Consider the following 27594-nt stretch of genomic DNA (forward strand, 5'->3'; position numbering starts at 1 on the left):
ACTCGGTATTATCAAAAGCTTTGTAATTAAAAGTCAGGTGCTGCCAATTATAATGGATTCTTATTACCCCTTGCCAAGTATGGTGACGGCGAGCACGAGGGGTCATAGCTTTAAATTGAGGGGTGATAGATAAGGCTCTCCCTGCCCACCCTACCTAACCCTCTGATTATCTTATATGTCTCTATTAAGTCACCTCTCAACCTTCTTTTCTCTAACGAAAATAACCCCAGGTCCCTCAGCCTTTCCTCATAAGATTACATTACATTACTTACAGCGTGGAAACAGGTCCTTCGGCCCAACAAGTCCAAACCCACGCAGTCACGGGGAGAATGTGCAAACTCCACACAGTCAGTCACATGAGTCGGGAATTGAACCCGGGTCTCTGGCGCTGTGAGGCAGCAGTGCTAACCACTGTGCCACCGTGCCGCCCGGGTTGAATTCCCGCCTTCAGCAACTGACTGTGTGGAGTTTGCACATTCTCCCCGTGTCAGGTACATACTTATCTAGGACACATAGGAGCTTTTCCTTGAATCAGCTCCACATTTCTAATGTGCCCATCCCCTGCAGTTTCTTTCCCCATCCTATGAATCCTAAATCTTGCCTAATCTCATCGTATTTGCCTTTCCCCCAGCTGTAACTCTTGCCCAGTGGTATACACTTAACCCTTTCTATCACTAAAGTAAACATAACAGAATTGTGATCGCTATCACCAAAGTGCTTACCTAATTCCAAATCTAACACCTGGCTGGGCTCATTACCCAGTACCAAATCTAATGTGGCTTTTCCCCTTGTTCGCCTGTCAGGAAGCCCTCCTGCATACACTGGACAAAACCTGACCCATCTATAGTACTCATACTATAGTGTTCCCAGTCAATATTTGGAAAGTTGGAGTCCCCCATGACAACTACCCTGTCTCTCTCACTTCTATCGAGAACCATCTTTGCTATCCTTTCCTCTACATCCCTGGACCTATTCGGAGGCCTATAGAAAACTCCCAACAGGGTGACCTCTCTTTTCCTGTTTCTAACCTCAGCCCATAATACCTCAGGTGACAAGTCCCCAAACATCCTTTCTGTAACTGTAATACTGTCCTTGACCAACAATGCCACACCTCCTCCTGTTTTCCCATCTTCTCTGTTCTTACTGAAACATCTAAATCCTGGACCATGCAACAACCATTCCTGAACCTGCTCTATCCATGTCTCCGAAATGGCCACAACATCGAAGTCCCAGGTACTAACCCATGCTGCAAGTTCACCCACTTTATTCTGGATGCTCCTGGCGTTGAAGTGGACACATTTCAAACCAACTTCTTGCTTGCCATCGCCATCTTGCATCCCTGAAACTTGATTTTGCACCTCACTACTCTCAATCTTTTCTGTACTCGAACTACCATTTTGGTTCCCACCCCCCCTGCTGGATTAGTTTAAACCCACCCCAATAGCCTTAGAGAATCCCCCCCTCCAGAATATTGCTACCCCTTTGGTTCAGATGAAGACCATCCTGCTTGTAGAGGTCCCAACTACCCCAGAAAGAGCCCCAATTATACAAGAATCCAGAACCCTCCCTCCTGCACCATCCCTGTAGCCACGTGTTCAACTCCTCTCTCTCTCTATTCCTTGTCTCAATAGCACGTGGCATGGGCAACAAACCAGAGGCAACAACTCTGTTCGTCCTAGCTCTAAGCTTCCATCCTAGCTCCCTGAATTTCTGCCTTAAATCCCCATCTCTCTTCCTACCTATGTCGTTGGTGCCTACGTGAACCATGACTTGGGGTGCTCCCCTTCCCCCTTAAGGATCCCAAAAAACACGATCAGCGACATCACAACGCTGACACCTGGGAGGGAACACACCAACCGTGAGTTTCTCTCATCCCCACAGAACCTCCAATCTGTCCCCCTAAATATGGAGTCCCCAATGACTACTGCTCTTCTCCTCTTCCCCCTTCCCTTCTGAGCAGCAGGGACACACTATGTGCCAGAGCCCTGTGCTCCACTGCTTTCCCCTGATAAGTTCCCCCCACCCAACAGTATCCAAAACAATATACTTATTCTTGAGAGGAATGGCCACAGGGGATCCCTGCACTGTCTGCCTGTTCCCTTTCTGTCCCCTGACTGTAACCCATCTGCCTTTTTCTTGTACCTGAGGAGTTACTACCTCCCTGTAACTCCTCTCAATAACCCCCTCTGCCTCCCGAATGATCCGACGTTCATCCAGCTCTAGCTCCAGTTCCCTAACACGGTTTTTGAGGAGCTGGAGTTGGGTCCACTTCCCGCAGATGTAGTCAGCAGGGACACTCGTGGTGACCCTTACCTCCCCCATTCTGCAGGAGGAACATTCAACTGCCCTTACCTCCATTCCCACTATTCTAAATTCCCAAAGAGACGGTTGAAAAGTAAAGAATTAAAAATAAACTCGTTACCTTACCAATCTGGCGCACAGAAGCTTTTTTATTTGATTAGAGGAGGAAGATGGGTGGGAGACACTACCTGAGTTGTGTTTCAGGTAATGCAACCATACAAATATATGACTTCCCAGAAGTCCTTCGCTCCTCCCTCGCACCTCTCGGCAAACGGAGGCACCGACGCCTGAAGTAAGATTTTTAAACAGTTAGACACCTTCCCAGAAGCTCTTCACTCCTCCCCCAAGCCATCAGGCTCCTTAACACAGTACAATCCGACTCTTTCTCATCTGAAACTCTTTCATATTGCTGCGAGAAAATGCCTATTTTCCATCATTCTTCTGTATCACTGTAACTTGCCTGTTTTGCATTTCCTATGCACTTTATGCTGTACATAATTGTGTAGTTTGTGCTGTCCATGTAGCACCCTCAGTACTGGAGGAACTGTTTTTACGGTATCAGTTGAAAATGTTAGCAATAGCAAATAAAAGCTACTCTACAATTTGCTCCCTTAACCCACTCAGCGAACTACAATACATCCCTCCTGGGTCCAGTTACTTCTCTACTTTCAATTACTGTTCCTTTGTCGGTCACTATTCTGCTCACATGCTCAACATTATGTCGGTAATGAAAGGTGAAAAATATCAATTTATTAACACTGCCATATCCTTAGCTTCAGTGCACAGCTTATCCTGGTTGTTTCTTAAGGGCCCGAATCTATTGTTCACTAATTGTTAATGATTAATACATTAAAATTGAAAGCTAACAGATCACCATTTCCAGAAGGATTTATCCCACATTCAGTGACGGATCCAAATGAACAATGACCATAAGGGGGAGGTCAGTGATGGGTCTGGATGGAGGATTCTCCTGCTCCTTCGATGCTGCTTAACCTGCTGTGCTTTTCCATCACCACACTCTCGACTCTTTTCTCCAGCATCTGCAGTCCTCACTTTCGCCCACGGGGAATCAATGCTGAACTCTGTAGCAATGCACACATTCAGTATGTGAGAAGATTCACATTTCAATCAGTGAGTGAAATGTTCCTGTTTAAAGAGGGCAGCTCCTACCCGAGAGTGAAGAAGGACAGCTCTGAGACGTATATTCACACTTGGAGTAAACTGTCTCGATGAGGCATCAGTTGAAACATTTCCTGATCTCGGGATGGGGCCCATGGTGTTAAAGTGGATAGTGTTATTGATGGCATATTCCAGATTTTGTTTTTGTTATTTCGTTATGATGTACTGTGCAGCAACCTTCTTCATAATTGGGATTAAACTCGTTATTGTAATTAATTTGTTCATTGACAGAAATTTGAAAAACAGCAACAAAGTTGAATGATGCTGTCACCTCAATCTCCCCAAGGAGCTTCCACACAGTATAAGGCAGCATCTCTGGGAATACATCAGCTCAGAGTTTCAAACAAGGCTCTTGTCAGCTGCCTGAAGGGACAGATCTCCTCACACGGAAAAATGCATCGACCAATTCAACACGTGGAGAAGGCGTTCTACACCATTGTTGCTTTTATTGGAGTTCCTGGTATGGCATTATTTAATCTGCTGCTTATCTGCTCTCTGGTTTTATCTTTTAAAGAATAACCTCTCCAGCTCACTGACTGGTTAGCCTTATCCAGACACCGGAACAGTAACAACAGTTCACTGAGCCAGGTTTGTGAAGGTTCACTGAGCAGCATTCTCGGTACAATTCTCCACTGACAGAGAATCCCAACGTCACTTCTGCTGCAGCATTCCCTGATCTCAGTGTTCAGCCAACTGTTCCGGTTTCATACGGTGTGAGGGTATGAGGTATGAATTCTGACAAAGGGTCATTGGACCCAACGTGTTTGCTCTGATTTCTCTTCCACATTTCCTGTCCATCCTCCTCAGTTTCTCCAGCAATTTCTGTTTTCTTCCACAAATCAGGCCAGTTTTCTCTCAAATTAAAAAGGTGAAGGAGTGATCTGAGTAAAGTCCTATAAGATATTCCCAAGGTAAAAACTAACTCTTTCCAGCGGTTTGTGATTCTAGAACGAGGGAGCAGAGTCTGTGAATTAGGAGGTGAGTGAGCCATCAAGATGTTAGGAATCACTTTGACACGCACAGGGTGGGAGATGTTTGGAAGTCTCTTCCACAAGAGGTTGCTGGATCAGTTGTGAATTTTAAATCTCAGATTGATTTTCTTTTGTGATGGTGAGAAATTGTGGGATATATGCTCTGTTTTGATTTGTAAAGCTTCATCTAAATATCATGCTGTCTGGAAATTCTGCCCTCCTCACTGTCCCCCGTCAGTCGATTAAAATCTTTATAGATTTCCCTTTGGATCCCTGCACGTTGAGATTGTTGTGATGTATGGATGTGTTGGTTTACAGTGTAAATATCACAACTGTCCTAAAACGCTCACATTGTCAATAAGGGAGTCCTGCATCTTCTGTTCTGTTGCATTTGTGGAGGACACATGGAGTAGTTTTGTTGCAAATCTAATGCAGGATCTTATGACCTGTTTCCTTGTCCTGTTGTGGCTACAATCAGGATTTGGTCATATCCAAACAGCAGGGGAAGACCTCATCCAGGGAGAAGGGAAGAGTTTGGTTTCTTAACAGTCCAATTGCCAGTCCTGTGACTGAGTTGGGGCTGAGATTTCTAATGGGGTTTTGTGCTTGCTTGAGTTGGAGCTGAGAACTCTAAGAATCTATTACACTCAATCAAATATATCTCCTGCAATCAAACAAAATCACATACCTCCTCTGCTCTCTTAGCTTCTCTTCAACTCAGTCTCCGTCCAAACTTCATAATTTCTGGAATGATTAGGCTGGATAACAGTCTTAAAATCCAAAGATACTCAACCCTGACCAATTCCATTCACACAAGGTGGCAGTTATTGCTGGTAAAATCTTTATGTTACACTCTGGAACAGGCAGGGGAAAACTGTGAACGGAAATTTACCACATTTTTTCCCATTTGTTTCCCACAGTTAATTTGCTGTCAATTGTCATCTTTTCCCGTGGAAAGTGCGGTGTTACCCCTTGCACTACACGCTACCTAGTGGTTATGGCGGCTGCCGATCTGATGGTCATTATCACGAATGTTAAACTGTGGAGATTTTCCTCTTCCTATTACCAGCGTTCTTTCCTGGACATCACTCCTGTGTGTAGTGTTACTGGGGTATTGTTACGTACAGCCACGGACTGTTCTGTCTGGTTCACCGTCACTTTCTCCTTTGATCGATTTGTGACTATTTGTTGTCAGAAGCTGAAAACAAACTATTGCACTGAGAAAACTGCGACAGTGGTTCTAGCAATAACGTGCGCCCTGTTCTGTTTGAAAAATATCCCCTTCTATTTTCAATATGAGCCTTGGAAGATAATCAACAATGTGCCATTCTACTGTGTAACAAAATTAAGCTACTATACTGAGACTTGGTGGGTGGTGTTGGATTGGTTTGATACAGTTTTGACCCCTTTACTGCCATTTGCTGTAATTCTGTTGCTCAATACTCTGACAGTCAGACACATTTTACTGACCAGTCGAGTCCGGAAGAGGCTCAAGGGTGAGAGTAAAGGAGAGAATCACAGAGACTCAGAGATGGAGAGCAGAAGGAAGGCTGTGATTTTGCTGTTAACCATCTCTGGGAGCTTCATCGTCCTGTGGTTAATCGATGTTGTAAGTTTTTTATATTATGTCATTCAAGGAATCAATCCTGATGGTTACTCGGGCTCTCTGAGTCACTTCAGGAAAGTTGGTTACATGCTGCGAAACCTAAGTTGTTGCACAAACACATTTATTTATGCAGCAACATTGCCCCAGTTCAGAGCGAAGATCGGTAATGCAGTAAAATACCTGGTTAAAAGAATTCCTTGCGTTATAAATAAGTAAAACTCCTCAGCGAAGCCTACTGTCGGGTCCTATTGTGTACAGACCATGAAATGATTTTTAAAATATTTTCACTCGTGGGATGTGGGCACCACTTCCTCACACAGCATTTATTACCCGTCCGTAGTTGCCCCTTGAGAAGGTGGTGATAAGCTGCTTTCTTGAACCGCTTCATTCCATGTGCTGTAGCATGATCCACAATGCGCTGGGGAAGGGAATTCCAGGAATTTGACCCAACAACAGTGAAGGAACGATGAAATATTTCCAAGTCAGGATTGGAGGGTCATCTGCAGTCGGGGCTGTTCCCAGGTCTAATCTCCCCTTCTCCTTCGAGATAGAAGTTATTGTAGGTTTTCAAAGTGGCGACTCAGGATCGTTGGAGAATTTGGGTGGTCTTTCTTGAAGATTGCACACATTGCTGCTACTAAGTGTCGGTGATAGAGGGAGTGGATGCCTGTGGATGAGGTGCCAATGAAATAGGCTGTTTTGTCCTGGATGGCGTGAAACTTCTTGAGTGTTGGTGAAGCTGCACCCGTTCAGGCAAGTGGGGAGAATTCCATCACCCTCCTGGCAGAGAGTCCTTATCACAGTGCAAGGAAACAGTAATGTTGCGAACCTGCAGATTCCCTATTGTCGCACGATCCAAAAGAATTTTCCAGTGAAATACAATTTCCTCTTGGGTGATTCCTATCAGCTTGCAACCTGCATCAAAATCAAAATCAAATCCGTCGGAAGGTTCTGATGAAATTAAATAGAATTAGTTAATCAGAAAATGTTACCTATTAAATACATGGTCTCACTTAGCAGGGACAATTCAATCGATGCCACACACATGCCACAACTAGCCAAATCGAGGTTTTTTTTAATATGAGAAATTGTGGCAGATGATTTCCTGATATTATCAGAACCTATTCCTCCCGCTCTCACTCCCCAAACAAATGATAATAAATGTCTGAGCCCCCTATTTTTCAGCCTAATTCCAATGGGCTGCCCCCCAATACAGTCAAATCATAAGTTTACTGTCCAGGGTGCAGAGTGAAAACAGGACAACTAAACTTTTGTTGCAAGTGTTAGAATGGCCTGCCCAAGCCACTGCACATGAGGTGGTGGAGAGTGAAAATCCTCTAGGATTCAGCCAGAGATGGAGAGCAGGTAGGCAGCAGCTCTGAGCTCCATCCAAAAAGACAGTAACATCACCATTAACACACACACGCGCGCACAGACACACACACACACACACACGGACACAGGTAGATACACTGACACACACACTCTCCAGCAAGGCTGGTATGGAAAGAGCTGCAACCATACTGAGGTCCCTCAGTGTGGAACACATTTAGTGCAGAAATGTTTTGCTACCTCTGCAGTGTGGAAATGATTTGTGGTATTCCTGACGTTATACACATTCAACAGAGTATTTCCATTGCAACTCAATTCAGGTAGCTCTCACTGAACCATGTTGTGAGGAGACGGGGTGAATTTGGTATTGCACTTTCTGCAACTTGCAATGCTTTCTGATTACTCTCATGATTCCTAAGTGAGAAAGGTTTCAAACGTGGAGAGGATGACACCAGTACTGGGCATGTTTACCTCCTTGTCATTTCAAGGGATTGGGCAAAACTGCTCCGCGTCTCCAAAGGCAATTTTTGAAGAACAAAACAATTTTGCAATGTGAGAGATGCAGAGACGCTGATGTTTCCTCCAAAATAAATATGATACTTATGCCGTGGTGTGGGGAGGCCAGCAGAGGGTGGCATTGTATCACTTTTAACACAAGAAGAACAGAGAGAGACAGAGGGAGAGGAAGAGAGAAAGAAAGAGAGAGAGAAATGATGTTAATTCACCACATTTTAATTAATTCATTCAAATTTCCATCAGGACAAAGTGATTCACATTTCAGGTAGAGATGGACACACAGACACATACATCAACACAGTCACATACGCAGGCACGCGCACACAGACACACATGTTGAGACACACATGGACAAGAGTATAAATGTTATCATCTTGAACACCAGAGGGACAGACATCAAGAGAAGGGTTTGACCCCATTTCAATGGCTTCACCCCAAAAATAACAGACAGGCCATTGCACAGAGATACACAACAGCATGGATATATATACACAAACACAAAAACATAGAAATAGACAGATACACGCACACACAGATACGCACAAGTGAAGAAATGCACTGTAATACACACATTAATATATCCTTACATACACACTTGCATATCTACAGATATACACAGTCGCTGACACAGATACACACATACACACACACATACACACACACACGCACACACGCACAGATACAGAAACATACATTGCTAGATGCAGGCACACATATATACATAGAAACAGACTCAGACATATACAGACAGACGTGCCAAGACACATACATAGAGACAGAAACACACAGATAAACACATGCAGATAACACACAAACCCACATATACATGCAGACACTCACAAACACATGCATCTTCACAGACACAGACACCCATCCACACACACGCAAGCCAGCACATACTTGTCTTTCCCCATGTCCTTATTCCCCTATTTTGTTTTACCCCTTTATCTTCCCCCTGTCTTTTTCTACCCATCTATTTCCCCCCGTCTATTTTCTCCCATTGCTTTTTTTCCGCCATCTATTTCATATCATATGTTTTGTTTTTATTTATTTGTGGGATTGGGCATTGCTGGCTGACCAGCATTGATAGCCCATCCCTAATTGCCCTTGATAAGGTGGTGGTGAGCTGTCTTCTTGAATCGCTGCAATCCACTTGCTGTGGGTTGATCCACAATGTCGGTGTGGAGGGAATTCCATGATTTTGACCCATCGATTGTGAAGAAACAGCAGTATACTTTCATGTCAAGTGGCTTGGAGGGGAAATTGCAAGGGGTGACGTTCCCCCACCAAATCACCTAGTCTATTCTATCCATGTCTATTTAACCCCGTCATCTTCACCCCAGTCTATTCCTCATGTCTATTCCTCCATCATCGTCCCCCCAATCTATTCCCCATGTCTTTTCTCCCAGTCTATTCCCCATGTCTATTTCCCCCATCATCTCCCCCAGTCTATTCCAATGTCTATTGCCCCATATCATCTTCCCCCTAGTCCTTTCCCCATGTCTATTTCCCCCAATCCATTCCCCATGTCTATTCCCCATGTCTACCCACCCCCAGTCTATTGTACCCACTGTCTGAGATAGAGGGGGTGGGGAGCAGTGAAGGCATAGTGTGAAACATGGGAGAGGAGCTGGGTCCATAGGAATGGGATGCAATTAGGCCATTCAGGGAGAACTCCTGAGGAGCCAGACAGGACTGGGATCATTTAATGGGTAGGGGCAGGCACAACAAACCAAAATGACTCCAACTCTATCATGAAGCTCCTTTAATTCTGGGATTGGGATCTTGCTGTGCATTAAAGTGGGCAGTCACAGGCCAGCCAGTACAGACTCATTTACCTTTGCCCCTGGCAGTGGGGCTCAGGGCAATATTGAGGGCAACAAAATGTTTGTCGGTGTACATTTGGTGCAGCAAATAATTGGAGGGAGGCATGAATGTAGGAGGGGAGTGGAATTGGAAAACAAAATAGTTTTGGGGGTACAAAATAGTTTTGGGGTTGCAAACTTGGGTGGGCACTTTTAGCTCTGAAAGAGAGAAAGATAGAGGGAGCTGGTGATGGTGAGAGAGAAAGAGGAAGAGGGAGTAAGTGACATAGAGAGTCAGAGAGATGGACAGTGGAGCTTTAGAGAAACAGAGAGAGAGAGAGAAGGACAGGAGAGAGAGACAGGGCAAGTCGGGCAGACAGAGAGGCCAGAGAGTGACAGAGAGCAGGGGAAAAGTCAGACAAAGGCGGACATGAAGCTGGGACCTGGTCAGACTGAAGGGGTGACCCTCACTATTCAGTTGGTGCTGCTCTCTCTTGATGGTTTCTCACAGTCCCGCTCTCATAGAGGACAGAACCTGCTCCTGGAGTTTGTTTCAGCCTGGGAATGTATCAATGTGTCTCTCCCTCAATACTGACCCTCCGACGTGCGGCACTCCCTTCCCACCGATCTTTAGATTAGATTAGATTACAGTGTGGAAACAGGCCCTTCGGCCCAACAAGTCCACACCGACCCGCTGAAGCGAAACCCACCCATACCCCTACATTTACCCCTTACCTAACACTACGGGCAATTTCGTATGGCCAATTCACCTAACCTGCACATCTTTGGACTGTGGGAGGAAACCGGAGCACCCGGAGGAAACCCACGCAGACACGGGGAGAACGTGCAAACTCCACACAGTCAGTCGCCTGAGGCGGGAATTGAACCCGGGTCTCTGGCGCTGCGAGGCAGCAGTGCTAACCACTGTGCCACCGTGCCACCCCCCAATCTTCTGATAGACTGACAAAATCGTTCAACATGGAGTGAATGAGCCTGTAAGCAACACCATCATTGCTATGAGTTTCCATCATAAATGCAGAGATCCAATTGGAAATAAACAACGTGTGTTTGTTGAATTGGCCTCGCTTAAACACAATGGTTTTGTTGCTAATTCCCCAATAGGTCAAACTTCAAAGGCATATTGTGAGCAATGACATCTTCCTGAAAACATTACTGCCCTTCAAAAGACAAGTGAGGTCAGTGAGGAGCACCCTTGTACTGGTTGTGACTGCTGGTATCTAGGCTCCTTCTTTCTGCTGGGCTTGCAGTATTGAACACAGAACTGAACTGAAAGAAGCATAATGGCACATGGTGGATAACAACACCTCATTCTGCTCAATATAATCCAGAAAATCTGAAGCAAACTGTCCACCTGCAGAGCAGCATTGGAAATATTGCTTCATTGTGTCTGCACTGAGCACCAGGATAGAATCACAGAATCCCTACAGTTTAAGAACAGTCCCTTCAGCCCAACAAGTCCACATTGACCCTCCGAAGAGTGACGCACCCAGACGCATTTCCCCAACCCTACATTTATCCCTGACTAATGTACCTAACCTATACATCCCTGAACACTGTGAGCAATTTAACATGGCCAATCCGCCTAATCTGCGCATGTTTGGACTGTGGGAGGAAACTGGAGTACCTGCAGGAAATCCATGCAGACACGGGGAGAATGTGCAAATTCCACACAGACAGCCACCGAGGCTAGGATCGAACCCGGGTCCCTGACACTGTGAGGCAGCAATGCTAACCACTGAGGGACAGTCCGCATCTTTGTCACCTCCTCCAGCCCCTACACCTCTCCCTATCTCGGTCACCTCCTCCAGCCCTTGCACTCTCCCAATCTCTATCAACTCCACCAGCCCTTGCACCCCATCTCTGTAAACCCCTCCAGGCCCTACACCCCTTGCTATCTCTGTCATCTCCTCCAGCCCCTGCATCCATCCCTATCTCTGTAACCTCCTCCAGTACCCATACCCTTCTGATCTATGTCACCTCCACCAGCCTCTACATCCCTCCCTTCCTTTCTCACGTCCAGCAACCCTCTACACCTCTCCCTATCTCTGTAACTTCTTCCAGCCCCTACACCCTCCCTATCTCTGTAACCTCCTCCAGCCCCCACACACGTCTCGATCTCTGTCACCTCCGCCCTACGTCCCTCCCTATCTCAGTAGCCCCTCTCAATCTCTGGAACCACCTCCAGGCCTTATACCCCACCCTATCTATGTAACCATCCTCTTCCAATGTACCTTTCCATCTCCCTACTCCAATATCCCATCTGAACAAGATTCACAAAGTCAACTGGGGCTTTTGCTTGTCATTTTCTCTGGGCGATACTTCGATGTTTGAAATCCATGTGAGTTTTGTGAAACATGGTCTGTCCCTGGTTGTATTTGCCTTGTTACTATCCTCTCGACACAATCCATTTCCGAATCTTCGAGGCGATTGTGAACAGTTTCAGGCTCTGTTCCAGAAGGAGGAATGTGTCCAACAAAGGATCAACAAAATCAAAGAGAGAGGAATTCAAACACTGTCCTATGAGGAATGACTGAGCAAAGGAAGACAATATAATTTGGGATTAAGTCCATAAGGAATAGCAGCAGCTGAGGCCATCCGGCCCCTCGACCCTGTTCCACCGTTCCACAGGATCATGGCTGATGTGAAACACCTTACATCCACTTTCCCACCCTTTACCCTGTGACCTTTAATTCCTGACTGATCAATAATATATATACCTTCACCTCAAATATACACAATGACTCAGCCCACAGCTCCATGCAGGGAGGAGTTCTAAAATCACACGGTGCTTTACACCAGGTTTGGGGTTTTCAGGTTGCAGGCTTCAGCCGCCTCCTCTTTCCCATGGTCATGCAATCCCCTTTGCACATTCATTCCTCACCAGGATGGTCTTAGGGCTCTCCGCTTCTTCGTGGAGCAAAAGCCTGAACCGTGCCCATCCCCCACCATCCTGTCCCGCTTGGCTGAGCTCATCCTCATCCTCAACAGCTTCTCTTTTCCTTCAGGTCAAAGGGGTGGCCATGGGTCCCCACAGATGCCTGTCTCTTTGTGGGGTATGTGGAACATTCCTTATTCCAGTCCTTTTCCAGCCCCCACCCAAACTTCTTTCTTCAATATATTGACGATATGATTGGCGCTGCTAACCTCTCTCATCCGGAAATTGAAGAGTTCATCCATTTCGCTTGCAATTTCCAACCCACTCTCACTTTCTCCTGGTTTATCTCTGATTCCTCCCTTCCCTTCCTTGACATCTCTGCTACCTGGACTATATCTCCTCACACTCTGCTTCCGTAAAAAAACCCATTCCATTCTCCCAGTTCCTCCATCTCTGTCATATGTTCCGATGAGGACAACTTCGATAAGGGAGCCTCCAAAATGATCACCTTCTTCCTCAACCGAGGATTCCCCAGCACCATGATTGAAAGGGCCCTCAACTGGGTCCGACCCATCTCCCGCACTTCCGCACTCACCCTGTCTCACCCTTCCACAACAGTGATACAGTTCCCCTTGTCGCTACTTACCATCACACCAGCATCACCGTCCAGAAGATTATCAGCCCCCGTTTCCACCACCACCAGCAAGATGCCTCCACCAGACATATATTCACCTCCCCACTCCCTTGTCCAACTTCCACAGGGACCGTTCCCTCTGGGACACCTTGGTCAACTCTTTCTTCACTCCCCACACAACCCCCCCCTACAACCCCGCGGCACCATCACCTGCATCCGCCAAAGGAGTAAACTTACACATTTACCTCCTCCCTCCACATTATCCAAGGGCCCAAACATATCTTTGAGGTGCAGCAGCGATTTACCTGCACTTCTCACAATCTAGTTTACTGCATTCGCTGCTCACAATGAGGTCTCCTCTGGGGAAATGAAGCATAGACCTGGTGACTGCTTCTATGTACTGCCAACAAGAAAGACCCTGAGCTTCCAATTGCCTGCCACTTTACCACACCATCCTGTTTCCTGGCCTACATTTCTCTCTCAGGGTTTTTGCAGTGTTCCAGCAAAGCTGGATAAACGACTCATCAATTTCTCTTGGGGGCCCTGCAGCCCTCTGGACTAAATATCGAGTTCAATCATTTTAGGGTCTGAACTCTTGCATTTCCTAGTCCGCTACCCACACACCAGGCTTTGCACTCACATAATCTGCTATTACATACTACCTTTGAGAGAAAGTGAGGGCTGCAGATGCTGGAGATCAGAGCTGAAAATGTGTTGCTGGAAAAGCGCAGCAGGTCAGGCAGCATCCAAGGAACAGGAGAATCGACGTTTCTTATGCCCGAAAAGTCGATTCTCCTGTTCCTTGGATGCTGCCTGACCTGCTGCGCTTTTCCAGCAACACATTTTCAGCTGTTACATACTACCTATTGTTAGCCACTAACAGTCTTCATTAGCAGGTATTTCACTGACCCAGCTAGCTCATTATCCACTCCTTTCTCCAACTGTTCTTCTCTCTTTGGGCTCTATCCCATCTATCATTTAAACCTTACCCTCTACCCCTACCCTATCATCTCCATATAAAACAACATTTGCATTTCCACCATCAGTTCTGAGGAAGGGTCATTGGACCCGAGACATTAACTTTGATTTCCTTTCACAGGTACTGCCAGACCTGCTGAGCTTTTCCAGCAACTTCTGATTTACAGTGTCTGCAGATCTTTCAGATTATTTTTACAGGTAGTTGAATACCCCTTTACAATAACTGACCTTTTCAGTCACTAAAAGCAACATTGGCCAACTGAACAGCGGGCTGGGAATTGGATCAGGCCGGACAGACTGATAAACAAATGAAAAACTGTGGATGCTGGAAAGCAGAAACAAAAGCAGAAATCACCAGAAAAACTCAGCAGGTCTGGCAGCGTCAGTGGAGAGAAATCAGAGATTTATTTTGTTCCAAAGTGTACTTTAGCCATAAAAGGATATTTATTTACATACACAGTGACTGAATCAGTTTGGTTCTGTCCAGGAGCATATGAACAAACATTGGAGATTAGGACTCCTCACCAAACGCACCAAAGGCATCTCTTACTTGACTAAGATTATACTTTCATACATTTGAGACACCAGGAGTGTCCAATAACTGAACAGCCCCTATTTAACGTCAGCAGAAAGAACCTTGAGGGTTTTATATCTGTAAACTCGGACTCTCCTGTCACTTCTGGATGATTCCTGCCCGATATGACCATGTGCCTGAACTCTAACCCCACAAACCTCTGCCTGCCAGTGTCAAAGATGGCGCCTTCCGCTGAAGCAGCCACACTGCACTATCACCATCTTTGATGCTGGCGGCTCCAATAAGGTTGTCGGTTCCATCACCAACGGTCCCCCCTCGTTCCTCGCACCAAACAATCCCCGCCCCATCCCAGACCCCCAACCCCAGCCCCGGGTGTGTGGGGGGGGGGGGAAGAGGTGAAGCCTATCACGGGGATGGAGGGCAGCCCCCTCCAGGAGCTGTTCCGCCGGAAGCTCAGTCCCTTCAGTCAGAGCGTATTCAGCAGCAACAACAACAACAACAACTCGAGTGTGCGGAGACAGGGGGCCCTGCCCGATGAGGAACACCGGGGGGCGCGGGGACAGTCCCCAGGAGTGAGGGGGCAGGTCAGCGGCCGTATTGTAGAGGAGGAGTGGGATGGTTACAACCACTGACAGTAATCACTAACCCGGTTAACATCCCTAACCACTGACAGCAATCACTAACCCGGTTAACATCCCTAACCACTGACAGTAATCACTAACCCGGTTGACATACCTAATGACCGACAGTAATCACTAACCCGGTTAATGTTCCTAATCACTAATGTGGTTAACATCCATAACCACCGATAGCAGTCACTAACCCGGTTGATGTACCTAACCACTAGCAGTAATCACGAATGTGGTTAACCACCATAACCACCAACAGTAATCAGTAAACCGGTTAATGTCCCTAATGACTGACAGTAATCACTAACCCGGTTAATGTTCCTAATCACTAACGTCCATAACCACCGGCAGCAGTCACTAACCTGGTAAACGTCCTGAACCACTAACCCGGTAAACATGCCTGGCCATAGACAGTAATCACTAACTCAGTTAATGTCCCTAACTACCAACAGTAATCACTAAACCGGTTAATGTCCCTAACCATCAACAGTAATCACTAACCCGGTTAACGTCCCTAACCACCAACAGCAATCACTAACCAGTTTAACATCCTTAACCACTGATAGTAATCACTGAGCTGATTAACATCCCTAACCCCTGACAGTAATCATGAACACAGTTAATATCCCCATCCAGTGACAGTAATCACTAACCCGGTTAACATCCCTAAGCACTGACAGTTATCACTAACACAGTTAACATCCCTAACCACTGTTGGTAATGACAAACCAAGACTCTTCATCATTCTGTCTCTCAGTTCTGGTCTCTGTCTCTCTCTGGGACAAGAGAGTGCCTCTACAGATTTGTCTCTACCTTAACCTCTCTTTCTTCCCATTCAGGTGGGTGTGTGAAGGCGCCATGTTGGAGCTGAAGGTAGGATTGGGGACAATTAGGATGATGGGAGGGAAGGAGCCTGATTGTTCCATAGCGAGGACCAGGCCAATGGGCTCGACATTAGAAGGGCCAGTGGAGGAGCATAGTGAGGGTTGGTATCCAGTGATAGGATATTAAAACGGGGTGTTTGTGAGATTTCAGTAAGTTTTGGCATTGCATCTAATGGTTGCTATCTCTGTTTCTATTTCAGACTCTATCTCTGACTTTGTCTCTGTCTCTCTGAATCTTGCCCTCTTTCTTTCCTCACTCCCTTCCCTCCATCTCCCTGCACCTCTCCTCCTGTCTGCCCCTCCCTCTCTCTCAGCCTCTCTCTGTCCTCATTTCACACCCTCCATCTCCTCACCCTCTGCAACTCTCCCTCTTATTCCCCCTTTTCCTGTCGTTTTGCATCCTCCATCACTGCATTGCTTTCTCTCTGCTCTTTCCCCACTCTCTCGCTCTTGATCTGTCTGTCTCTCTGTTTTTCTCTCACTCTTTCTGCACTCTCCCCTCTATCTGCCTATCTGTTCCTCTCTCTCGCTCTCACTCACACATAACACACACTGTTACCCTTGTTCTCTCTCAGACTCTCATCCTGTCCCTCTTTCTTACACACTCTACCTCTCTCAGACATTCTTTCTCTCTCTCACGCACACACTCTTGCTCTCTCACAAACTCATCTTCTCTCTCTCACACACACACTTTCACTGTCTCTCTATTTCATATTCTCACTCTTTCTTTCATGAACACACTATCTCCGTCTCTCTCTCATACTCTCACCCCCTCTCCCTCTCTCTCACAGGCTCACCCTCTCTCTCACATACTCTCGCACTCTCTCTCACATTCCCACTCACACACTCGCCTTCTCTCTCTCTTCAGACACTCTCTACGTCTCCCTCTCACACACTGTCTCTCTCCACCTCACCTAATCCCCCACTGTCCCCCTCTCTCTCCCTTTCTCTCACATTCTCATCCTCTTTCCTAAGCCTCATCTTTCCGTCATTCTCTCTCTCTCGCTTTCTCTCACCCCACTGTTTCCCGCCTCTCTTCCCATATCTATCTCTTCCATCCTCTCCAACTCTCCCCTTCTCTTTCCATCTTCTGATGCTGTCTCTCCCTCACCCTGTCTGTCTATCTCTTCTGCTTTCATACTCTCTCCCCCTCTACTTCTCTCTCTCCCTCTCCTTCTCTCTCCCCTCCCCTTCTCTCTACCCTCTTATTCCCTCTCCCCCTGTCTTCTCTCTCCCTCTCCTTCTCTCTTCCCCTCTCTGTTCCCTTTCTCCCCCTACCTCCCGTTGACAATACGTCGGGGGCTGGCACTCTGGGCAGTGTCAGTCACCTACCTGAACCCTTTCGGCCAATGACTGCAGGTGGGTGCTCATGATGTCAGGATGATGCTCCCTTTACTGAGGGATTGCTTGCTGTTCTTTCCAAGAAAGCAAACTGCTTCTTTTCCCAAACAATGCACTGAGAAAAGGAAGCATGTGACAGAGAGAAATTGTTGATAACCGTCAATGAGACAGCTTCACCTCAGTGATTTTTGTGATGCGTCCATTTTGTTTTCATTCACACACACACATAAACACATAGAGGGAGGGGGAGAGTGGGGAATTGGATGAGAGAGGGTGAGTGTGAGAGAGAATGTGAGTATGAGGGGGGAGAGAGAGGGCGAGTGAAGAAGGGGAGAGGGCGAGTATGAGGTGGAAAATGTCAGTGTGTGTGTGTGTTGGGGCGGTGTCTGTGTGTGTGGTGTGAAATGTGGAGAGTTCGTTGCTGCTGTATTAGCAATTAGATGCACTCTCATGCTCTTCAGTAAGTATTAGGAAATTTAGTATTAAGCAGACCCCAATATCCAACAGTACCCACTTTGAGATGGGAATATCCTGACTAATCCATAACTGACTGATATATTTCAAAATGACACATTTCGTTCTCTAATTTCTTGCTTCCCTAGAGTGAAACAGGATGGAAACAGACCCTTCAGTCCAACCAGTCTGTGCCGACCAGATATCCTAAAGTAGTCTCATATGCCTGCCCTCCGAATCCCTCTAAAAGCTTCCTCTCAGGTACCCATCTAGATGCCTTTTAAATGTTAGAATTGTACCAGCCTCCGCCACTTCCTCTGGAAGCTCTTTCCACATACGCACCACCCTCACCAGGAATAAGTTACTCCTTCAGCCCCTTTTAAATGTCTCCCTGTTCACCTGAAAGCTATGCTGTCTAGTTTTGGACTCCCCATTCTGGGGAAAAGACCTTGGCTATCCATCTTATCGATGCCCCTCATAGTTTTATACACCTCACGCAATGAAGCCTCTGAAAGAGTTAGTATCAAACTTCAAAACATCAAGACAACATTCCTGACAGTGGGGCCTGACTGACACTGTGTACCAGCTCATTCTGAGCACGCTCTCTTAACTTCTGAATTGCTTCCACATCTTTGATCGGCTGGATCATTTTAATCAGATGTAAAAAAAGTGAGTGAATTTAGAGCCATGCAAAATGCTGACTTCTTGAATTCTTGCAATGTTGCCTTTGTGTGATAAAAATATTTTAAAAGCTCTTGGCAAAAAGGATCAACTCTCTGCTGGTCTGAGATGGCGGGGGGTCGGGGTGAGGAGGCGGCGGTGGTCCCGATTCGCCAGGAGACTTCATGTTGTCATTTTACTGACTGTTTTTGGAAACTGAACCTTTCAAGCTGAAGTTTACATTTTTATCGCTTAAGAACATTTTTATACTTTATTTTCACATCCACTTTTAAAAAAAAACTGAATCATTCCGAGCATATGGACAAGGTATTTCTCATTTCTTTTGTGCTTACCGTGTTTCCCCCTTTAAAGAATTCCTGAATTTTGCATTTGAATGGGATGTCAGTCAAACTTCATACGTTTTGGGAGCAAGCTTTTTCCAGCACCGATTTCTGTTTGAAAGTAAAGTTGGAAAGTGAAGTTCACACCATTTCCAAAATTTTTTCTAAACCTTCGACGTCTTTCTCAGATCGACATTTTGATGTTTGTGAACAATCTCGTGTTTTAGCAGAGACCCGATCTGAATCGACGAAATGCTCTCGTGGTTGTGCAGGTGCCGATGTTGGACTGGGCTCGACAGGGTGAGAAGTCTTATGACTCCAGGTTATAGTTCAACAGGTTTATTTGGAAGCACAAGCTGTCAGAGCATTGCTCCTTCCACAGGTGAACTGGAGGGAGGCACACAGGCGGAGAGATCAAAAGATTGTAGAAATGGTGTGAGTGGAGTGTCGACATGCTGAATAACAAGTCCTTGAGGTGATCAAAAGTGTCAGACGTTGTGAGTAATGTGTCAACAGATGAATAACAAGTGAAGGCGTGACCTATGATGCAAGTAATTGAGGCAGAGAGATAATTACAAGAAATGAAAAATAAGTGACTCTGTGATGCAAAAGGTAGTTTTGGATTCAAAACAAACAGCAGGAATAGCATGACAGGCATAAGAGTCACATCCGAGGTTCTCAGCAAATTAACAAATAATCCAAAACTCTACAAACTAAATAACGCAGAGGGATCGGAGCAAATTATCAAGATGATGGTGTCAAAACAAAACAGTAAGGTAGATTTTACAAATACACAATAGTATAGTCGGGTTAAATGTCGTGCGACATGAACCCAAGATCATGGTTGAGGCTGCGTTCCTGGGTCCGGACCTTGGGTATCAGTTTCTGCTTGGTGATTCTGCATTGTGTATCTCAAAGGCCACCTTGGAGGATGCTCACCCGAAGATCAGAAGCTGAATATCCCTGACACTGAAGTGTCCACCGACTGGGAGGGAACATTCCTGTCTGGCAATTGCTGCGCAGTGTCCATTCATCCGTTGTCATAGTCTCTGTATGGTCTCGCCAATATTCCATGCTCCATGGCATCCTTGCCTGCAGTGGATGAGTGAGACAATATTGGCTGAATCATATCAGTATCTGCCATGTATGTGGTGGATAGTGTTACCACGTGTAATGTTGATGATCTGACATGTCTTGCTGAGTTTGCCATGGTGGGATTGTGTGGTGTTGTGGTCACTGTTATCCTGAAGGCTGCGTAATTTGCTGCAAACGATGGTCTGTCTTGGGTTTGGTGGTTGATTGAAGGCAAGAAGCAGAGGCGTACGGATGACCCGGATGAGGTGTTCGTTGTCATTGATGACTTGTTGAAGCTGTGAAGAACATGGCGGAGTTTCTCCATTCTGGGGAAGTTCAGTGATGATGAAGGATGCTCTATTGGTCAAGTCCTGTGACTGTCTTCTGAGGATACATTATGGTTTTGGGCACGTCAGAACTGGCGATCGATGAGTTGAACATCATATGCTGTACCTATGAGGGTGTCTTTCAGCATCTTTAGGTGTGCATCATGTTCCTCTTCGTCTGAGAAGATTCGGTGTATACTCAGGGCTGTGTATCCCCTATAGGATATGCCTTCTTTAACATGTTTGGGGTGGAAGCTAGAGAAGTGCAGCATCGTGAGGTTATCCAAAGACTTGTGATAGAATGTGGTACTGGGGTGGAGATGCGTGAGTCTAACAATGAGACTGATTCCGAAGAGTAGTCCATGTTGAGTCTGATCATGGGATGAAATTTGTTGATTTGGTTGTGTAATTGTGTCAGTGATTACTTGCCATGAGCCGAAAGGAAGATAATGTTGTGGATGTATCTGGTATATAGCGTTGGTTGGAGGTCCTGTACAGCAAAGAAGTCTTGCTTGAACTTGTGCATGAAAATATTGGCGTGTTGGGGTGCACGTTTACTACACATAGCTGTTCCGTGTGCTTGGATGGAGAGCTGGTTGTTGAAGGTGAAGATGTGATCGAGGATTTTTTCTCCTCCAAGGAAAAACAGCGCCGCCCTGTGGATAGATCCTGTAGCACTTTCACCAGAAACAGCCCCAAAGCCTCCAGCAAGGTGCTGCCCGAGAACTTCCTCCTGTGGCCACTGTGAGTTGGTCATTCTTGGGTGTGAGGGTGGGGGTAATGGTGCCCATTGCCATGGATCACTGCCTCTCTCCACGTCCTGCTCCCCTCCTCCACTCCTCAGATTCATGATTCGACCACAGGAATCTCCATTGTTGTAACACCTCTTCAGCAGCGATAACCTCCCAAGCACTTCAAACCAATTGATCAAAAGTGATTAAAACCAAAAGGAGGAGACCAACAGAGCAGCACAGAGATCTCGGAGGGTTGCAGAGATAGAGAAGGGTTTTTGCAAGGTTTGTAGCTCAGGTTGAGGTTTAGGGTGTAGGTTTGCTTGCTGAGCTGTAGGTTAGATATCCAGACGTTTCATTACCTGGCTAGGTAACATCATCAGTAGCGGCCTCCAAGTGAAGCGAAGCTGTTGTCTCCTGCTTTCTATTTATATCTTTCTCCTGGATGGGGTTCCTGGGATTTGTGGTGATGTCATTTCCTGTTCGTTTTCTGAGGGGTTGATAGATGGTATCTCGATCTATGTGTTTGTTTATGGCGTTGTGGTTGGAGTGCCAGGCCTCTAAGGAATTCTCTGGCATGTCTTTGCTTAGCCTGTCCCAGGATAGATGTGTTGTCCCAGTCAAAATGGTGTTTTTTTTCATCCGTGTGTAGGGCTACGAGGGAGAGAGGGTCGTGTTTTTTTGTGGCTAGCGGGGGTTCGTGTATCCTGTTGGCTAACTTTCTTCCTGTTTGTCCTACGTAGTGTTTGTGGCAGTCCTTGCATGGAATTTTGTAGATGACATTGGTTTTGTCCATGGGTTGCACTGGGTCTTTTAAGTTTGTTAGTTTTTGTTTGAGAGTGTTGGTGTCAGTGCTAGTGGAGATTACAGAGGAAGGGAGGAATGTAGGAACTGGAAGTGGTTTTGAAACTGCATCTTGGGTCTTGTTCTGGAGATAGGAATATCCTGTGTGTCATAGCAAGAGATACAAAACTAACTCTTTACATTCCTCCTTTCTCAATCTGGGGACCCCAAAGAGTCCTGAGAGGGAATCATCAAATCATTTGTTTTCTTGGTAAACATTTATAAATGTCTCAATACTATTTCAGACAAAATCAGTAGTTTCCTCATTCTACTTCTGCAGCTTTTCTCAAGTCCTTTTAATCTGGTGCCTATCGAACTCAGTTTCTCTGTGAAGGAGAATCTTAATCTCTAATCCAGCCCAGGCCTCACATCATTTTGTCCACTTCACTCTGATCCTTCCTCAGCCGAATCTTCCTCAGAAAACCAGTTCCAACTCCTCCAAGTGATGATGCGAACTGAGCATACTCGTCCCTGGGAGCTTTCTTGTAAACCTGCTTGACCTCGTCTTGATTGTCTCCACGATCCTTCCGATCGTGTGGCTTCCAGAACGTGAAACAATGCTCCAGCTGAACATGAACTGGTGCATTATAAAAAACACAACATCACCTCATTGCTCTCACAGTCTCAGTCATTGTGAAGAAGGACCAGGAGACAGTGCTCTTCATGAGATTTTCTTTCAGCCTGTCATGCTAACGTGGATTCCATAAATCCATTTATGCCTTTGAACGTCTGCTCCTGTAAATGCCTATTTGATTTGGATGCTGAGTTATCTGTGCTTTTCCAGCACCGCACTCTCGACACCAACATCCTTTTAAATCTTTTCTCAAGCCTATCAAGTATTGCAACATCTTTCCTATAGCAGGGAGGCCAGAATCGAATGCAGTATTCTAAAAGTGATGAGGCTTGAGGGCCGGGGAGGGGGGTGGTTGAGAGATAAATGGGGTGGGGGCAAGGGTTGGGCGGAAGGCAACTGAGAATGTGATACATAGATGAAAGTGGGGGAGATGGTGATAAGTCAGAGAGGAAACTGGAGCGGATAGATGGGAAAGTGATGGACAGGTCAAGAGGGTGTTGCCGAGTTGGAGGCTTGGGACAGGGTTAATGTGGGGAAAGGGGAAATGAGGAAAATGGTGAAAGTCACATTGCCCCTGTATGGTTGCAGGATCTCAAGGTGGAAGATGAGGCCTCTTCTTCCCGACATCAGGTGGCAAATTGGAGTGGGTCTGTGACTTGGAAGAATTTAGAGGGATATGGGCCAAGTGCTGGGTAATGGGACCACCATTTCAGAAAGAAATTAAACTCACATCTCGCTTCAATGTTGCAACCAAATGTAACACCTCAAATTAATACACAAACAAAAACAGGTAATGCTGGAGGAACTCAGCAGTTCTGGCAGCGTCTGTGGAGTAAGAAAGCAGAGTTATTTGATGTTTCTGTGAAGTCACCATGAAAACATAAGCATTCGGGGCAGGAGGAGGCTATTCATCCCCTCTAGCATGCTCTGCTATTTAAGACAGTCCTGGCTGATCTCATTTCGGTCTTAACTCCACTGTCCTGCCTGCTCTCTGTCTGTGTCCAACCAATTACCCATTAAAAATCTGTCCATCTCCTCCCTAAATGTATTCAGTGTCCACATCCACTGCACTCTCGCGGAGTGAATTCCACAGATTCACGATCCTTTGGGAAGTAATTCCTCCTCATCGCTGTTTTAAATGTGCCACCCCCTTATCCTAAGCTATATCCTCTCATTCCAGATTGTCGAACAAAGGAAAACCACCACAGGAAATGACATCACCAAACTAACGAAACCCAAACACAGAAAGAGAAAGCAGGAATCATGAACAGTGCTTTGCCCGGAGGCCCACTGAAGATGTTACCTAGTAGGGTGGCGAAACGTCTGGAAATGAACCTTCCAGCTCAGCGAGCAAATCTACATCCAGAACCTCAACCTGAACTACAAATCTTTTCAAAACTTGCTAGGAAAACCTCCTCTCTACCTTGTCAAACCTCTTTTGCAATCTGCAGTGACAGTGTGGAAAATGGCAGTTATACTGTTATTTTACATCAGTCGTTATTGTGGAAAATACATCATCCATAGCACGACCCTCATCCACTGTCTGTGTCCCACCTCGGCAAAGATATCAATTAAAATTGTGAGACATAGCCTTTCCTTCCCTTGACAACCCATATTTACTGTCTTATAATACCTTACATTTTTCAAAGCGTATATTTAAATTATCTTATATTATGGCCCCCATCAGATTTCCCACTGTTGGTGACAACTGTTACCCTTTACCCTTTTGTTAAACTGTGGTGTCACATTTCCAATCTTCCAGATCCCAGGACTAAGTCAGAGAAACCTTGGATATTTCTATAAACAGCTTTGTAATTTTCTCCCTGAACTCTCTTTGCAATCTCGGATGGATGCCATCGGGGCTCTGAAACGTCTCTATTGGGAGTGCTGTCTGTCTTATAAGCACCTCTTTTTTTTATCACACACTGTACTGCTCAGATTCTCAACAGAAACTTAGTAAAGCTTGAAGTAAAATATTCATTTTGTGCCTCTGTCATATCCTTAGTTTCATTGCACAGCTTATCCTGCTTGTTCCTTATGGGCCCCTCTCTATTCTTCAGTCATCGTTTGTAATTAATATGCTACTTTACTATTACAATTGAAAACTCATTGATCAACATTTCCTGATGGATTTATCCCAAAGCCAGGAATGCATTTGGTAGACAATGAGAATAAAAGTGAGGTCAGTGATGTAACTGGATATCAGAAGCTCAGAACAAAATATTGCACTGAGAAAACTGCGACTGTGGTTCTAGCAAAAACCTGCACCCTGCTCTGTTTGAAAAAAAAATCCCTTTCTATTTTCAATATGAGCCTCGGAGGATAACCAACAATGAGCCATTCTACTGTAGAACAAAATCAAGCTACTATACTGAGACTTGGTGGGTGGCATTAGATTGGTTTGATACGGTTTTGACCCCTTGACTGCCATTCACTTTGATTCTGTTGCTCAATGCTCTGACAATCAGACACATTTTAGTGACCAGTCTAGTCCAGAAGAGGATGAAGGGTGAGAGCAAAGGAGAGAATCGCAGAGACCCAGAGATGGAGAGCAGAAGGAAGGCTGTGGTTTTGCTCTTCACCATCTCTGGGAGCTTCATCCTTCTGTGGTTAATCGTTGTTGTAGATTTGTTATATTATGTCATTTAAGCACTAGATCCTAATGATTTCCTGCCTTTTCTGTATGACTTCAGAAGAGTTGGTTACATGCTACGGAAACAGAGTTGTTGCACAAACACATTTATTTACACAGCAACATTGTCCCAGTTCAAAGCGAAGATTAGTTACACAGTAAAATACCTGGTTCCATGATTTCCTTGCGATGTGAATAAATGAAACTCTTCAGTGAAGCCGACAGGAGAGTTATTATTTCCAGAACATAGAATGATTTTCTTCATTCCTTCGTGAAATGTGGGTGTCGCTGGATGGGTCAGCATTTTTTACCCGTCCCTAGTTGCCCCTTGAGATTGTGGTGGCGAGCTGCCTTCTTGTTGCAGTCCACGTGCTGTCCGTTGACAAACAATGTCTTTATGCTGGAAATTCCAGGAATCTGACCCAGCGACAGTGAACAATCAGCAACATATTTCCAAGTCAAGATGGCGATTGGCTAGGAGGGGAACGTGTGGGGGCTGGTGTTCCCATGCATTTGCTGCCCTTGTCCGTTCGATGAAAGTGGTCGTGGGTTTGGAAGATGCCATCTGTGGATCTTTGGTGATTTTCTGCAGTGGATCTGGTAGATGGAACACACTGCTGTTGCTGCTCTAAAACATCGGCGGTGGTAGAAGTGCACGTTTGTTGATGCGTGGCCAATCAAGCGACTGGTTTGTCCTGGATGGTGTCGAGTTCTTGAGTGATGTTGGATCTGCTCCTTCATCCAAGCAACTGGGGAGTATTCCATCACACCCCTGGCAGAGAGTCTTTATCCCTGTGCAGGGAGAGAGCTGTGCTGGGAAACTGCAGATTCCCCATCATAGCACAATCTAAATGAATTGTCCAGATAAATGGAATTTCCAACTAAGTAGATATAATCAGCTTGCAACCTTCTGTAAGTCGCCATCAAAATGAAATCCTTCACAGGGTTCTGAAGAAACTAAGCAGAAAAGTTAATCAGTAAACGGCCATTAAATACTTGGTCTCACTGCTCGGTAGCAATTCAATAGTCCCCATGTTAATGTGACAAACACCAACGCCTTATGCATCACCATCCAAACTGGCAACCACTTCCATCTAAAAGGACAAGGGCAGCAGATACTTGGGAACACCAGCCCCCGCATGTCCCCCTCCAAGCTACTCACCATCCTGACTTGTAAACGTGTCGCTGATCATTCACTGGCAATGGGTCAAAGTCCTGGAGTTCCCTCCCTGAGGACATTGAGGATCAACTAACAGCACACGGACTGCAGCAGTTGACGAAGGCAGCTGTTTCGATGTGAGAGATTATGGAAGGTGAATTCCTGATGTTATCAGAATACCCCTGCCCCCCCCCCCCCCCCCCCCCCCCCAACAGTATTTCAGGCAACAACTTTGTTTCGGTTCAGGGCGAAGTTCAGTGACAGTAAAATACCGAGTTACGTGAATTCCTTGCGTTTTGTATCACTTAAACTTATAAATAGCAATAAAGAGATGGGCTCCATATTTTTCAGCATTAACCCTCCCAATTCCAATGGCTGCTACTCCAAGGCAGTTCAGACATAAATCAGAAGGGGAGACAGAGAGCAAGAGAGAAATCCCAGGGGGAGATAAAGGACAGAGAGCGAGGGAGAAGGAGAGAAAGGGAGAGAGAGGAAGTTGCAACAACAGTGAGGTGGAGCGGAGAGAGTAGGGGTGCTACTGTGATACAGACAGAATGATCTACAGGCAAGAACTGCAAGATCCCACAGAGCTGAGAGAAAGATGTAGAGAGGGGGGGGGGACCAAGGTTGTTGGTTCTGGAAAAATTGAAAGATTAGGCATTCCTGAAAAATAGTGGTGACATGCCAAAGAGGCAGAGAGTTGTAGGAAGGGACCAAAATAGGAATATGAAAACAGCGGGAGTATGAAGGATGGGGAGAGATGGTGATGTAAGAAAAGATGTGGGAGAGGCAACTGGGAACACAGGAATGGAATGAGAGCTATAGTGAGAGATGGAGGGAGTGAAACCTGTGCTGTGTGCAGCAGACTCTCTCCACCATTCTGTCGCTTCATCTCCATTCCCCTCACCTCCACCCTCCCCCAGGCCAGAGCACTCCGCCTTGGGTAAAAATCCCAGAGACAGCCGGAGCTTCTCAATTCTTTTCCGTGTGTGTGTGTGTGTATGTGTTGTGGAGAGAGTGTGTGTGTGTGTATATGTGTGTATGTGTGTGTTGTGGAGAGAGTGTGTGTGATTAGATTACTTTACAGTGTGGAAACAGGCCCTTCGGCCCAACAAGTCCACACCGACCCGCCGAAGCGTAACCCACCCATACCCCTACATTTACCCCTTACCTAACACTACGGGCAATTTAGCA

General features: G+C 45.9%; 1 protein-coding gene across 1 annotated transcript; it reads left to right on the forward strand.

Annotated features, from left to right (window-relative positions):
* The first annotated feature begins 3873 nt into the window (after positions 1–3873).
* Positions 3874–6273, forward strand: LOC148138474 (putative G protein-coupled receptor 139). The gene is made up of 2 exons (XM_087981539.1): positions 3874–3940; positions 5372–6273. The coding sequence occupies exons 1-2, from the start codon at positions 3874–3876 to the stop codon at positions 6271–6273; spliced, it is 969 nt and encodes a 322-aa protein (XP_087837665.1).
* Positions 6274–27594: the final 21321 nt, after the last annotated feature.

This window comes from Chiloscyllium plagiosum, unplaced genomic scaffold, assembly GCF_037043375.1.
Source record: "Chiloscyllium plagiosum isolate Xiang-an unplaced genomic scaffold, Cpla_swu_hap1 HiC_scaffold_40, whole genome shotgun sequence".
Lineage (NCBI taxonomy): Eukaryota > Metazoa > Chordata > Chondrichthyes > Orectolobiformes > Hemiscylliidae > Chiloscyllium > Chiloscyllium plagiosum.